This window comes from Heteronotia binoei, chromosome 13, assembly GCF_032191835.1.
Source record: "Heteronotia binoei isolate CCM8104 ecotype False Entrance Well chromosome 13, APGP_CSIRO_Hbin_v1, whole genome shotgun sequence".
NCBI lineage: Eukaryota > Metazoa > Chordata > Lepidosauria > Squamata > Gekkonidae > Heteronotia > Heteronotia binoei.
The window spans coordinates 44,436,209-44,446,952 of record NC_083235.1 but is presented as its reverse complement, the minus strand read 5'-3'; the positions used below and the strand labels follow the sequence as shown (position 1 = coordinate 44,446,952).

The following is a 10,744-nucleotide window of genomic DNA, read 5'->3' as shown; positions in this document are numbered from 1 at the left end:
TTCCCTCCCAGAAGAATACTGAATTGCTCTTGGGGAGGTTCCATGGCCTCTGTGGTTCACTCTTGTCAGCTCCCTTGATTCCACAAGCAAGGCCCCTTTGTTCAAGAAGCTGTTTCTTCTGTAAACTGCCTCAAGGATTGACAGATGCATCTGCCTCAGGAATCAGAATACAAGACTAAGACTGGAGACATCTGCATTCAGATCCCCACTTATGTCAGGGCCAACCTCTCACTTTCAGCCTGTCCTACCTCAAGGGGTTGGTAGGATAAAATGGGAGAGGGAAGAATCTTGTCTTTTACCCTGAACTCCTTGGATGAAGGGTGGAACAGAAGATAGTTGTGAACTATCTGTTTTAAGACAGTCCAAATGAACTAGCCCAGCAGATTTCTTTAAAGCGGCTTAATTTTTGCCTGCCTGTCCCATTGACCTGAATGAACTGCACATGAACACAAGTAGTGAACCACTAGGTGGCACCTCACAATGAACAACTAGGGAGATTTAGATCGTTATTACAAATGATACCAGATTAAGAGGCTGAGAGGTCCCGAGTTGCATTTCCTTACCATTTAAAAATTAGTAAATACCAGGGGTAAGACTGGAGATTCAGATCAGTGTTGTGGTACTGCAGTGGGGGTGATTGCCTGACCTCACATTCTCTCTGTGTGCGTCACATACACATACCAACTGCAATCTGCCTTTAAAACAAAAACCCTGCTGGTTTAAACATACAGCCTTTAGTTGCTTGCACTTAGGGATGCCAGCCTCCAGGTGGGACCCGGGGATCTCCCATAGTTACAGCTCATCTCCACACTACAGAGATCAGTTCACCTGGACAAAATGGATGCGCTGAAGGGTGGCCTGTGTGGCATTGTACCCCACTGAGGTCCCTGTCCTCCCCAGGCTCCACCCCCAAATCTCCAGGAGTTTCCCAACCTGAATCTGACAACCCTCTTCCCCCCCACACCCCTGCCTTCCCCACTGGTGGCCAGGGGGACCTGCCAACCCTATTCCAGTCCCACTTGTAACAGTAGCAGGAAAAAAGCTATCATGATGCAGGCTCCGGCTAGCTGAGAAGCAGCATTTACCCACAGGAAACAGTCTCCAACTCTGAAACTCTCCAAGGTCTCATTGACAATCTCCCTGCCCTTTGCAGCTGCTATAAAAAGTCTCCCCTTTGCCATTTGGAATTATATTCTGCTAACACAGCAGCATGTTCAGGGCTGTTCTTAGTCTGAGCAGGCCTAGCATATAATTAAGACAATCTCATTTTTATTGGGGCAGAAAATGTTCTGGTGTTGGCAGCCCCACAGCTGCAGGCAGCAGTCATTTTGAGAGTGTTCTGTTCTGCAGGAAATGTCTCTCACTAGCTCTAAAGAACAGTCATCCCTTCAATCCTACTGGTTACTATGGTCTACAGAAGATAGCAACTGCATATTCCTACTTCATTCAATAAATAATGCTGTAACGATACATCCATTTAGCAAGAAGCCAGTAATGACAAGGAGAAAACATTAGGCCCGCCTGACCAGATTCCCTCTGTGTGCATTAGGGTTTCCAGCTCTGTGTTAGGAAAAACCTGGATATTTTGGGGGTGAAGCCTGGGGAGGGGAGGGATTTCAGCAGGTATAATGCCATAGAATCCACCCTCCAAAGCAGCCATTTTCTCCAGGAGAACTGATCTCTATTGTCTGGAGATCAGTTGTATTATCAGGAGACCTTGAGGCCTCACATGGAAGTTAGCAACTCTACTGTACATAATTCTGTACCTAAGCTTGTAAAGCACAAATGATGCTTAGACAGCACAAGTGGAACCTAACATTAACTAGATCTAGATAGCAGAAGCAACTAAGAATGCAGCTCAAAATTCCAGGACCACATGAAATCTGTTCTACAATGTAGGAGGTGATGTTCACAGCAAAGGCCGGGGGGGGGGGGGGGGGTGGATTGTTATACATGCACACAAATCTAACCACTGTTTCTATTAGTAAGTGCAGCTCTCCAATTTTAGTTATAATCCTCTGCATTTGCCTCAACATAAATTTCTTTGAAAACATTTTGATTTATGTCCAAATAAAATTTCACAGGGTCAGGCTGCAATCCTTTATGCAGTTATTTGGAAGAGGATCTCATTGGAGGCAGTCAGGTTTATTATTAAGTAAACAGACAAAAGACAGGGCTGTGAGACAACACTGGACTTCTGGCTGAAGCTAGAACTGTGCTAATCTTCTCTCTATCCTAAGATTCTTCCCAACAGCCGTCCCTTTTGATGTATCCCATCCCAACCACAGACTAGGGTTGCCAAATCCAATTCAATAAATATCTGGGGACTTTGGGGGTGGAGCCAGGAGACTTTGGGGATGGAGTCAGGAGACATTAGGGGTGGAGCCAAGATCAAGGCTGTGACAAGCATAACTGAACTCCAAAGGGAGTTCTGGCCACCTTTTCAATTCCTTCCTTCCATAGGAAATAATGGATAAGGGCACCTTCTTTTGGGGCTCATAGAATTGGACCCCCTGGTCCAATCTTTTTGAAACTTGGGGGGGGGGGTATTTTGGGGAGAGGCACTAGATGCTATACTGAAAATTTGGTGCCTCTACCCCCCAAAACAGCCCCCTCCCTGAGCCCCACATACCCACGGATCAATTCTCCATGATTTTCTATGGGAATAAATCTCCATAGGGAATAACAGAATTCCCAGCAGACATTTCCCTCCCCTCCCCCCGCTTTCTGATGACCCTGAAGCAGGGGGAGGGCCTCCAAACCGGGGGATCCCTTGCCCCCGCCTGGGGATTGGCAACCCTACCACAGACTGTCTGTTCTTGAGTCAGCTGTCAGAGCTGTCTTTTCCCTGGTCTATACATCTTCAGGCATATCAAGTAACCCTGGGCTGGCAGGGTCAGCAGCTTTTAAAAATAACTATAAATAGCAGACAGTTGGCAGTTAAAACCGACACAGTATAACTATTGCTGTAATCGGCTCTCTGTTTGAGTCACAACACAGTTCCTGAACATTCCCCAACAGTACGCCAGCACTTATGGGGGCGGGGGAGGGGGGGAGAAGTACAGTAAGGGAATGCTGTTGGGTGAAGTCTGCTTCTCTAGAATGGTTGTGCAAGAAGGTAACATGGAACTGAAATTGTGTGTGTGAGAGAAGGTGTGTGGAAGAGACTCCAGAATTCAATGCACAATAGAAACTTTGAACGCAGCTCTCCTCCAACAAACTTAAGTGAAGCTTACCACTGAACCAGAATGGTAGAGTGAGTTGATAAAAGTGAAGGAGGAACTCCTTTCCCTTGTAAATTTGGGAACTGCAACATCTCTCACTGTACATTATAACATGAACAGCACATCTTATTGGGACTGACTCTTGCCGTTGTAACGTAATACCCCCCTCTGGCTTGCGACCTCTAGGTACAGCTCCTGCCGTCTCACCCCAGTGACCGTTCTTCTTCCCAGATAATTAACCTATCTCTTCCTAAAAGAATCTCAAGAAGACAGAGGGTCTCTTTAAAAACTACACTTCCCAAAATGCACTGCGGAGAAAAATAGAAAACTCTGTCTCAGGTTTCTATGGCCGGAAGCGGAATTTGCCGAGCACTTGCCGTGCAAGAGGTCGGGGTTGGGTGAAGTGAAAACTCTCGGTGCGCTGCTTATAGGAGGACACGCCAGGGAAAGGGCTGCCCAGACAGCCATCTGCGAGGAAGCAAGACTGGGAAGGAAGTCTGTCAGCTGTGCCCAGCGAACAAGCGGCGAAGAGGCTCACAGGGGTGGGCAACGTCTCCGCCGCTAATTGTCAGGTAAGAGCCGGGTCTAACTTATGAAGGGCTTAGAGAGAAAATCGAGCTGCGAAGAGCAATATACTTCCGAAAATTTAAAATAAGATCAAGCCAGCAGCAACTATAAAAATAAATGGAATCTTATTTGCCAAGCGTTTGTTCACCCGCCCCATGCATGCTAGCAGCGGCTCATCAGCGACAGGTCCCTGCCTAGGCAACCGAGGCACAGCAGCAGTGCTGAGGCTAGCCGTGCCACGGAAAGCAACCGGCATGGCCTCTGCCCATCATCGCTTCCCAGACCTGCATAGTCCAGGCAGAATCCTTGAAATATTGGCAGCTCTGCTAGGCGTGGCCTGCGACAAGTGTGTCCGGCCAAGAACAGCACTTTTCTTCCCTCCCCACTCCCTTGTTTGCCAGCCCGTGGGTAGATATTGGGTGCATTCACACGCTCTAAGCAATCTGCTTTGCAAATTATTTTCACTGTGTAAGACTAGCAAAATCCACTTGCAAACAGTTGCTGTGTGAAAGCACCCATTATTTGGGGGGAATTTGGTCCAAAATATGTTGCCTATGCCGGCTGTACTTTCTTCCTTATACATCTGCCAAAGAGTGAAGTGGTAAGAGGTTTGTAGAGTGGCCTGCACCATTTAATGCATTTGGAGGATATTTTTTAAAGCTTTTAAACATATCAGAAAGTGTTAACCTTCTGGTGGAGAAAACTGCCAATCAGAGGTAAAGTTAACATGGGGTACATTTAAATTTGTTACTAAAATGTCAATATAAACATGCTAAATCAGGTCATACGGCCGCAGAAAAAATTATTTTTTTCCAGAAAACTCACATCACTGATGGTTGTTAAGACACATATACTATATGGAGGATACTTGTACTTTATATTTCAGTATAGAAAGTGTTTGTGTGCGGTGAGACTTAGGGCAACCCTTTAGGTCTGTCAGATCAAGAAACTTAACAGAAGTGCTTTGCCATTTCCTGCCTCTCCATAGCAAACCTGGTCTCCCGTCCAAATACTGCTTCGCTTCTGAGGGCAAAACTGCCATCAGTTTTATTGGATCAGTGGTAAACATAGGCTCAGTCAGTGCTCAGTCAGTTTTTATTGCATTATTATTGCAAGCATTTGCACTGCTATTTGTCAAGGAGGTTTCCACATAAAATAATGAATTAGTATAAATGAAAAAAGGAACTATTCCAAAATTAGTGGGAGAGCATTCATGTTTACTTAAGCACTGCCTCTGAGGTGACAGTTCCTATACTGAACCAAGCTCAAATCAACAAAGGACAGAGAACCTGAGGAAATACAATTTCTCTAAAATTTACAGCCAGAAATAAAAGGTTTTGTGTGATTATCAGGGTTATTCATGGTTCTTATGTCAAATTACAGGCTTGGAGCCGAAAGAGCACTTCCACAGGTGGAATAACTTCTACCCATGGACGGTGATTTTTCTCAACCCAACCCACTTCAAAATGCGTTCTAAAATGCAGTTCAACATCTTGGGCCGCAGTTGAGTACCGGGTCAAATTCAAGGTTTTGGTTATGACCTTTAAGGCCTTGAGCGGTCTGGGACCGATGTAGCTACAGGACTGCCTCCTCCACTATGTCCCTGGAAGGGCGTTGCGCTCCAGTAGTTGAAATCTGGTGATCCCTGGCCCGAAAGAGGTCCGGCTGTCCTCAACAAGGGCCAGGGCTTTTTCAGTCCTGGCCCCAACTTGGTGGAACACTTTGCCAGAAGACACCAGGGCCCTGCGGAATCTTTTAGTTTCGTAGGGCCTGTAAGGCAGAGATGTTCCACCAAGCTTTTGCATGAGGACAGAGATGGCTGCCATCCTGGCACCTTTTCCTCTCCACCCTTTCTTGGGGGGATCCCCCCACCCCTGATGTGATCCAAAAACTGAATAAGAGCACTTTGAAGTCACCATCAGGGTTTGTAATTTTTAAAGTAATTGATTTTATATATATATTGTTAATGTAACTGATTTTACTGTTGTACATCGCCCTAAGCCTGGCGCTGGCCAGGATAGGGTGATTCATCAAATATAATAAATAATAATACTGTAAAGCCTGTGGATACAAAGAGCAGGGGGGGGTTTTCAGGGGGAACGCAATATAATAGAGTTCCAGAATCTCTTCATGGAAACAAAATTCTCAACAAATGTTTAAAAGTTCTTGGGGGCACCCATGTGTTTCTCCTTCATTTTCCTCTTGAGAGTTCCGGCACCTCTTTTTCCAGGAAAAGAAAAAGCCCTGATAAAGAGGAAGGTAGTAACTGAAAGATGATATTGGATTTATATTGCGCCCTATACTCAGAGTCTCAGAGTGGTCACAATCTTTTACTTCCCCCCTCCACACACAAACAGACATCCTGTGAGGTGGGTGGGGCTGATAGGGCTCTCACAGCAGCTGCTCTTTCAAGGACAACTCCTACAAGAGCTATGATTGACCCAAGGCCATTCCAGCAGCTGCAAGTGGAGGAGAATCAAACCTGGTTTTCCCAGATAAGAGTCCATGCACTTAACCACTACACCAAACTGGCACTGATGTAGCTTACTGTTTTTGTTGGATCAGCCATACTGATATACTGTAATATTTGTTTCCATTAAGTCAGGGGTGGGGAACCTTTTTTCTGCCAAGGGTCATTTGGATATTTATAACATCATTCGCAGGCAATACAAAATTATCAACTTAAACAGTGCTCTGCTGAGGGAGAATGATTCAGGCCAGCAAAATTAATACAAATAATTGTTTTTCTGTTTGAAGTCTTGTGGGAAGAACCTAATTTGGCACACACACCTGGCCTGCCACCCTAGGCAAATAGGGCATTTTTTGTAGAGCCTGCCACGTGGCTCAGCCCAGCAGACCCCAAGGGCCAGACCAAGTGATCTCGAGGGCCATAAACGGCCCTTGAGCTGGACGTTCCCCACCCCTGCATTAAGTAAGACTTATGCTGACCTTTCTGCAACAAAGCTCTCTAGGCTTTGTGTAAATAAAGTTTGTGCTGGTTGCTATCACCACAAGCTTAATGACCCCTTCCTCTTTGCTTTCTCCACAGCAGCAATGGTTTCTGCAAAGCAGTTTGCAGACTTTGGCTATAAAGCTTTTTCTAGCTCAATGATGCTCCTTACACTGTATGGTGGCTACCTCTGCAGCCTCAGAACATACCATTATTTTCAGCGCAAGAGTCTCCTGGAGCAAGTTGAGAAGGAGCATGTTGATGCTATCAAGGACTGAAGACTGTCTGCACATGACTTGGATTCCAACAGTTGAATTCCAATTGCTATGTGTAACACCCTGTCAGGAAGCAAAACTGCAGGCATCTCTGCCACAAGGAACAGGCATTCCAGGCTGTAATATTAAAGAGGGTAAAAACATCTGAGTGATCACACATTCTGTGCCCAGTTTCTCTTATTTCTGTAAATAGATGATTAATTAAAGATGTGTTCACAGAATAGTTTCATCTGTTCTTTCATGTCCTGTTCCTTTGAAAAATGAAAGACTACAATAGGAATAGATACAGGTGGATAGCCATGTTGGTCTGAACTGGTAGAGCGAAGTTAAGAGTCCAGTGGCATCTTTTAAGACCAACAAAGTTATTCAATGTATGAGCTTTCCAGTCCATACATATCGCAGAGATTGAACAGCAAATTAGCATACAACATAATGAAGATGTTTTAACAGATGGAGCATAACAAGGTCACAGTTAATTACTCTTAGCGCTCCACAATTAGGGATAGATACGTTTACATGTCCATCTCCAATTTTGACAAATTTGCTTCACTATTTTCCCTGGAATTAAATCCAAACTAAGGTTACCTTATAAACGTAAGCTTGTTATTTCTGTTTGCATATGTTAAAACATCTTTATTATGCTGTATGCTAATCTGCTGTTCAACCTCTGCCTTATATGTATGGATGGGTATATTCCATTTCATTGTATCAGAAGAAGTGTCCCTTGAAAAAAGTTTGCCCCTTGAGTAAACTTTGATTTTAAAAGTGCCACTGGACTTGTTGCTGAGAGGCGCTGCCTGATCGTGGAAACACCCCAACACTTAATGGGGTCCCCATACTTGTACCTGAACCAGAGATCCTACAATATAGGCCAAGTGAAAACACTCTGCTTAGGCCAGAAAACTTGCCCAGGCTTGTCTAAAGGGTCTCTGCATAAGGTTGCAAAACAGCATCCTCAAGGCTAATTCCAGTCTCCTGCCTTTCCCCCCACTCCTGTAATGGAATGTAAGAAGACTATGGGTTCTATCCAGGCACAGTATCTCTATATCTTAAACCCTGGCTGGAAACTGCTGCCTAATCCTCTCCAATACCCCTTCCTAGTACCTACTGTATTCTATGCTAATATGCAAATGCTTTGCACAAACCCCCTTTCCTGCCTTCTCCCTCAGAGTACTGAGGTCAAATTAATCTCAAACATTAAACCATTATGGCCCTACCTGACAGAACACATTCTCACTTTTTGTCTTAAATTGGGAATCCATTCAGGCACACAGGAAAAACCCATCAATGATAATTAAGAATGATCATAGTCCCAGGTGTGGGTCCCCACTCCTCCAAATACTATATAAACTGAGAGCAAACCACATGCCCTTGTGCAATCTGTGGGCACCTAGGGAGGTTGTACCCCCATTACTCTAAGTAATGGGTCTCTTAGGTGCGGCACAATGGCTGTGTATGTCCCTATCTTTAATTTCTATATGGACTTCTGCACACCTGGATAGGTACCACCACCTCTGAAAGTCTATTTCTTACCCCTAATTTTTCTAATCTCTTGTGTGTATTTTTGAATGCTTTTAACTGCAATCGTTTTCCTACATATTTTTCTAAGAAAACATTTTAAATTATTTTAACTCTGGAGTCTTCTTTCTGATACTGGACCTCAGTATTATTGGTGAAAGAACCTGCTCCTAAATAGCTCTACCTCTGGTCTGCTTCTGCTAATTTCCCTGCAAAAGAGGAGACATAAGCAATTCTGGTAACAGACTCTATAGTAAATATTCTTCCTGGGTGCCTCTGGCAGTGGTCAGTTGTAGCTTTATGATATCTTCTCTGCTGTAGTTTAGGGTTGCCAGCTCTGAGTTGGCAAATACCTGGAGATTTTTGGAGATGGAGCCTAGGGAGGGGAGGGAATTTAGTAGGGTATAATGCCATGGAGTCTATCCTCCAAACAGCCATTTTTTCCCAGGAGAACTGGTCTGTCATCTGGAGATCAATTGTAATAACAGATCTCAAGTTGCCACTTGGAGGGTGGCAACCCTAACTATAGTTCACATAATTCCAATGTGTTTTTAAAAGGTAAAAAGCTGTTTGAAGCATTTGTTTTGAAGGAAAATGTACATGTCTGGGCCATCATTTGTGCAATTTCTACAGCATTTTTCTGGTAACTGTTCCAAGGTACATGAAAGCAAAAAAAGTCATAAATCAAAATACTTTGAGAACATGATGTTGACTCTTTTAGTTAGTTATAATGGCTGGGCCTACCTCATAAACCTCTTAAATCCAATTACACCATCAAAGTATGCTCAGTAGAGGTAACTACTCTTCCATTTTGAATATGTAATAAACCAAAAGATTTTGCAAGGAACATATTAAATTCTTTCTAGAGGAAGCCAGAATGATCTCATTGCATCCTATCATCCAGAAACTCTTTAAGACCATATGAAAGTTGCAGTGGACATCAACTTGGATCTGGGGAAGAACCACATCTTGGCAAGTAAGGGTCCTCCACTAACTACCACCAATGGGAGCAATAGGTGCTTCTGTTCACAGGCAGCATCTATGTAATTTATCTAAAGGTTTTCCCATACAGCTAGGGCAATGGCAAACTTAAACTAGCAGCTACAGGATAATCCAACAATCAAAAGAACAAGAATACACAATGCTGAAAGGTTTCGTGCATGTGTGTGAGTGCACCTGGAAGTCATGGTGACATATGATGACTGACCTCTACTGGGGGCCTGAAGGATATTCAGAGAGGGAAAGGAAAGGTCCCCTGTGCAAGCACCAGTCGTTTCCGACTCTGGGGTGACGTTGCTTTCACGTTTTCACGGCAGACTTTTTTACAGGGTGGTTTGCCATTGCCTTCCCCCGTCATCTACACTTTCCCCCCAGCAAGCTGGGTACTTATTTTACTGACCTCGGAAGGATGGAAGGCTGAGTCAATCTTGAGCCAGCTACCTGAAAACCCAGCTTCTGCCGGGGATCGAACTCAGGGCGTGAGCGGAGCTTAGGACTGCAGTACTGCAGCTTTAACACTGCGCCATGGGGCTCTTATCCAGAGAAGCAGCTGAATAAATCCTGCCCCTGTCTCTGGCATTCCAAGGAGGTCTCCCATCTCAGTACTTGTGAGAGTCAAACGTGCTCAGCTTCTGAGATCTGATAGCCTTGGGCTATCCATATCAGGGCCTTTTCTTTATGACCTTAACAGGATGAAGGCATCTGCTGAGTGAGATGTTATGGTAAATGCATAGTCAATGCATATCTACTTTTTCCTACAACATTAGAATTTGACATGTCATAACACAGTATTCTTACCATCAGAGAGGTGATGAGATGCTCAAACATCACATTATATAAGAGGAGAAAATGAGATACATGGTAACCGCACTTCTACCATTCTGCTCCATTTGCCTCCAAGTCTTATGAACATCCCTTTACAAGTATTACTGTCTTTCAGAGCCATCAGCTTATCTCTAAACTTTTAAAAGGTGCTTATTACAACTTAACCACTGTAAAAGTACTGTCAATAAGATATACATACATCATCTCTTCAAAATGCAGGAAAGTAAAGCTTTATTAAATGGAGGTCCAACAAGAAAAGGAAACTTGGGATTTCTCCCACATAAAACTGAAGACCTTTAAAAATACAGATGGATTGGATCCAGCACAATTTTTTCACTTGTGCTTGTGCTATACAGTTCTTGCACAAGTGGAAAGAACACCCCAGT

The 10,744-nt window shown here is 44.2% G+C and overlaps 1 protein-coding gene across 2 annotated transcripts; it reads left to right on the top strand.

Moving 5' to 3' along the window:
- Positions 1 to 3,731: 3,731 nt before the first annotated feature.
- On the top strand, positions 3,732 to 7,237 carry LOC132581456 (cytochrome c oxidase assembly protein COX14). Of its 2 annotated transcripts, none has more exons than XM_060252699.1 (2): positions 3,732 to 3,796; positions 6,844 to 7,237. In XM_060252699.1, exon 2 carries the CDS (start codon positions 6,846 to 6,848, stop codon positions 7,017 to 7,019), a length of 174 nt encoding a protein of 57 aa, XP_060108682.1. In that variant the 5' UTR covers positions 3,732 to 3,796; positions 6,844 to 6,845; the 3' UTR covers positions 7,020 to 7,237. The 2 variants fall into 2 exon arrangements, with proteins under 2 accessions (XP_060108682.1, XP_060108681.1); XM_060252698.1 differs by having other exon boundaries at positions 6,841 to 7,237.
- The last annotated feature ends 3,507 nt before the right edge of the window (positions 7,238 to 10,744 follow it).

Bases quoted from the DNA above. Each gene is read 5' to 3' on its own strand.
- LOC132581456 (XM_060252699.1), top strand. From the start codon at position 6,846: ATGGTTTCTGCAAAGCAGTTTGCAGACTTTGGCTATAAAGCTTTTTCT.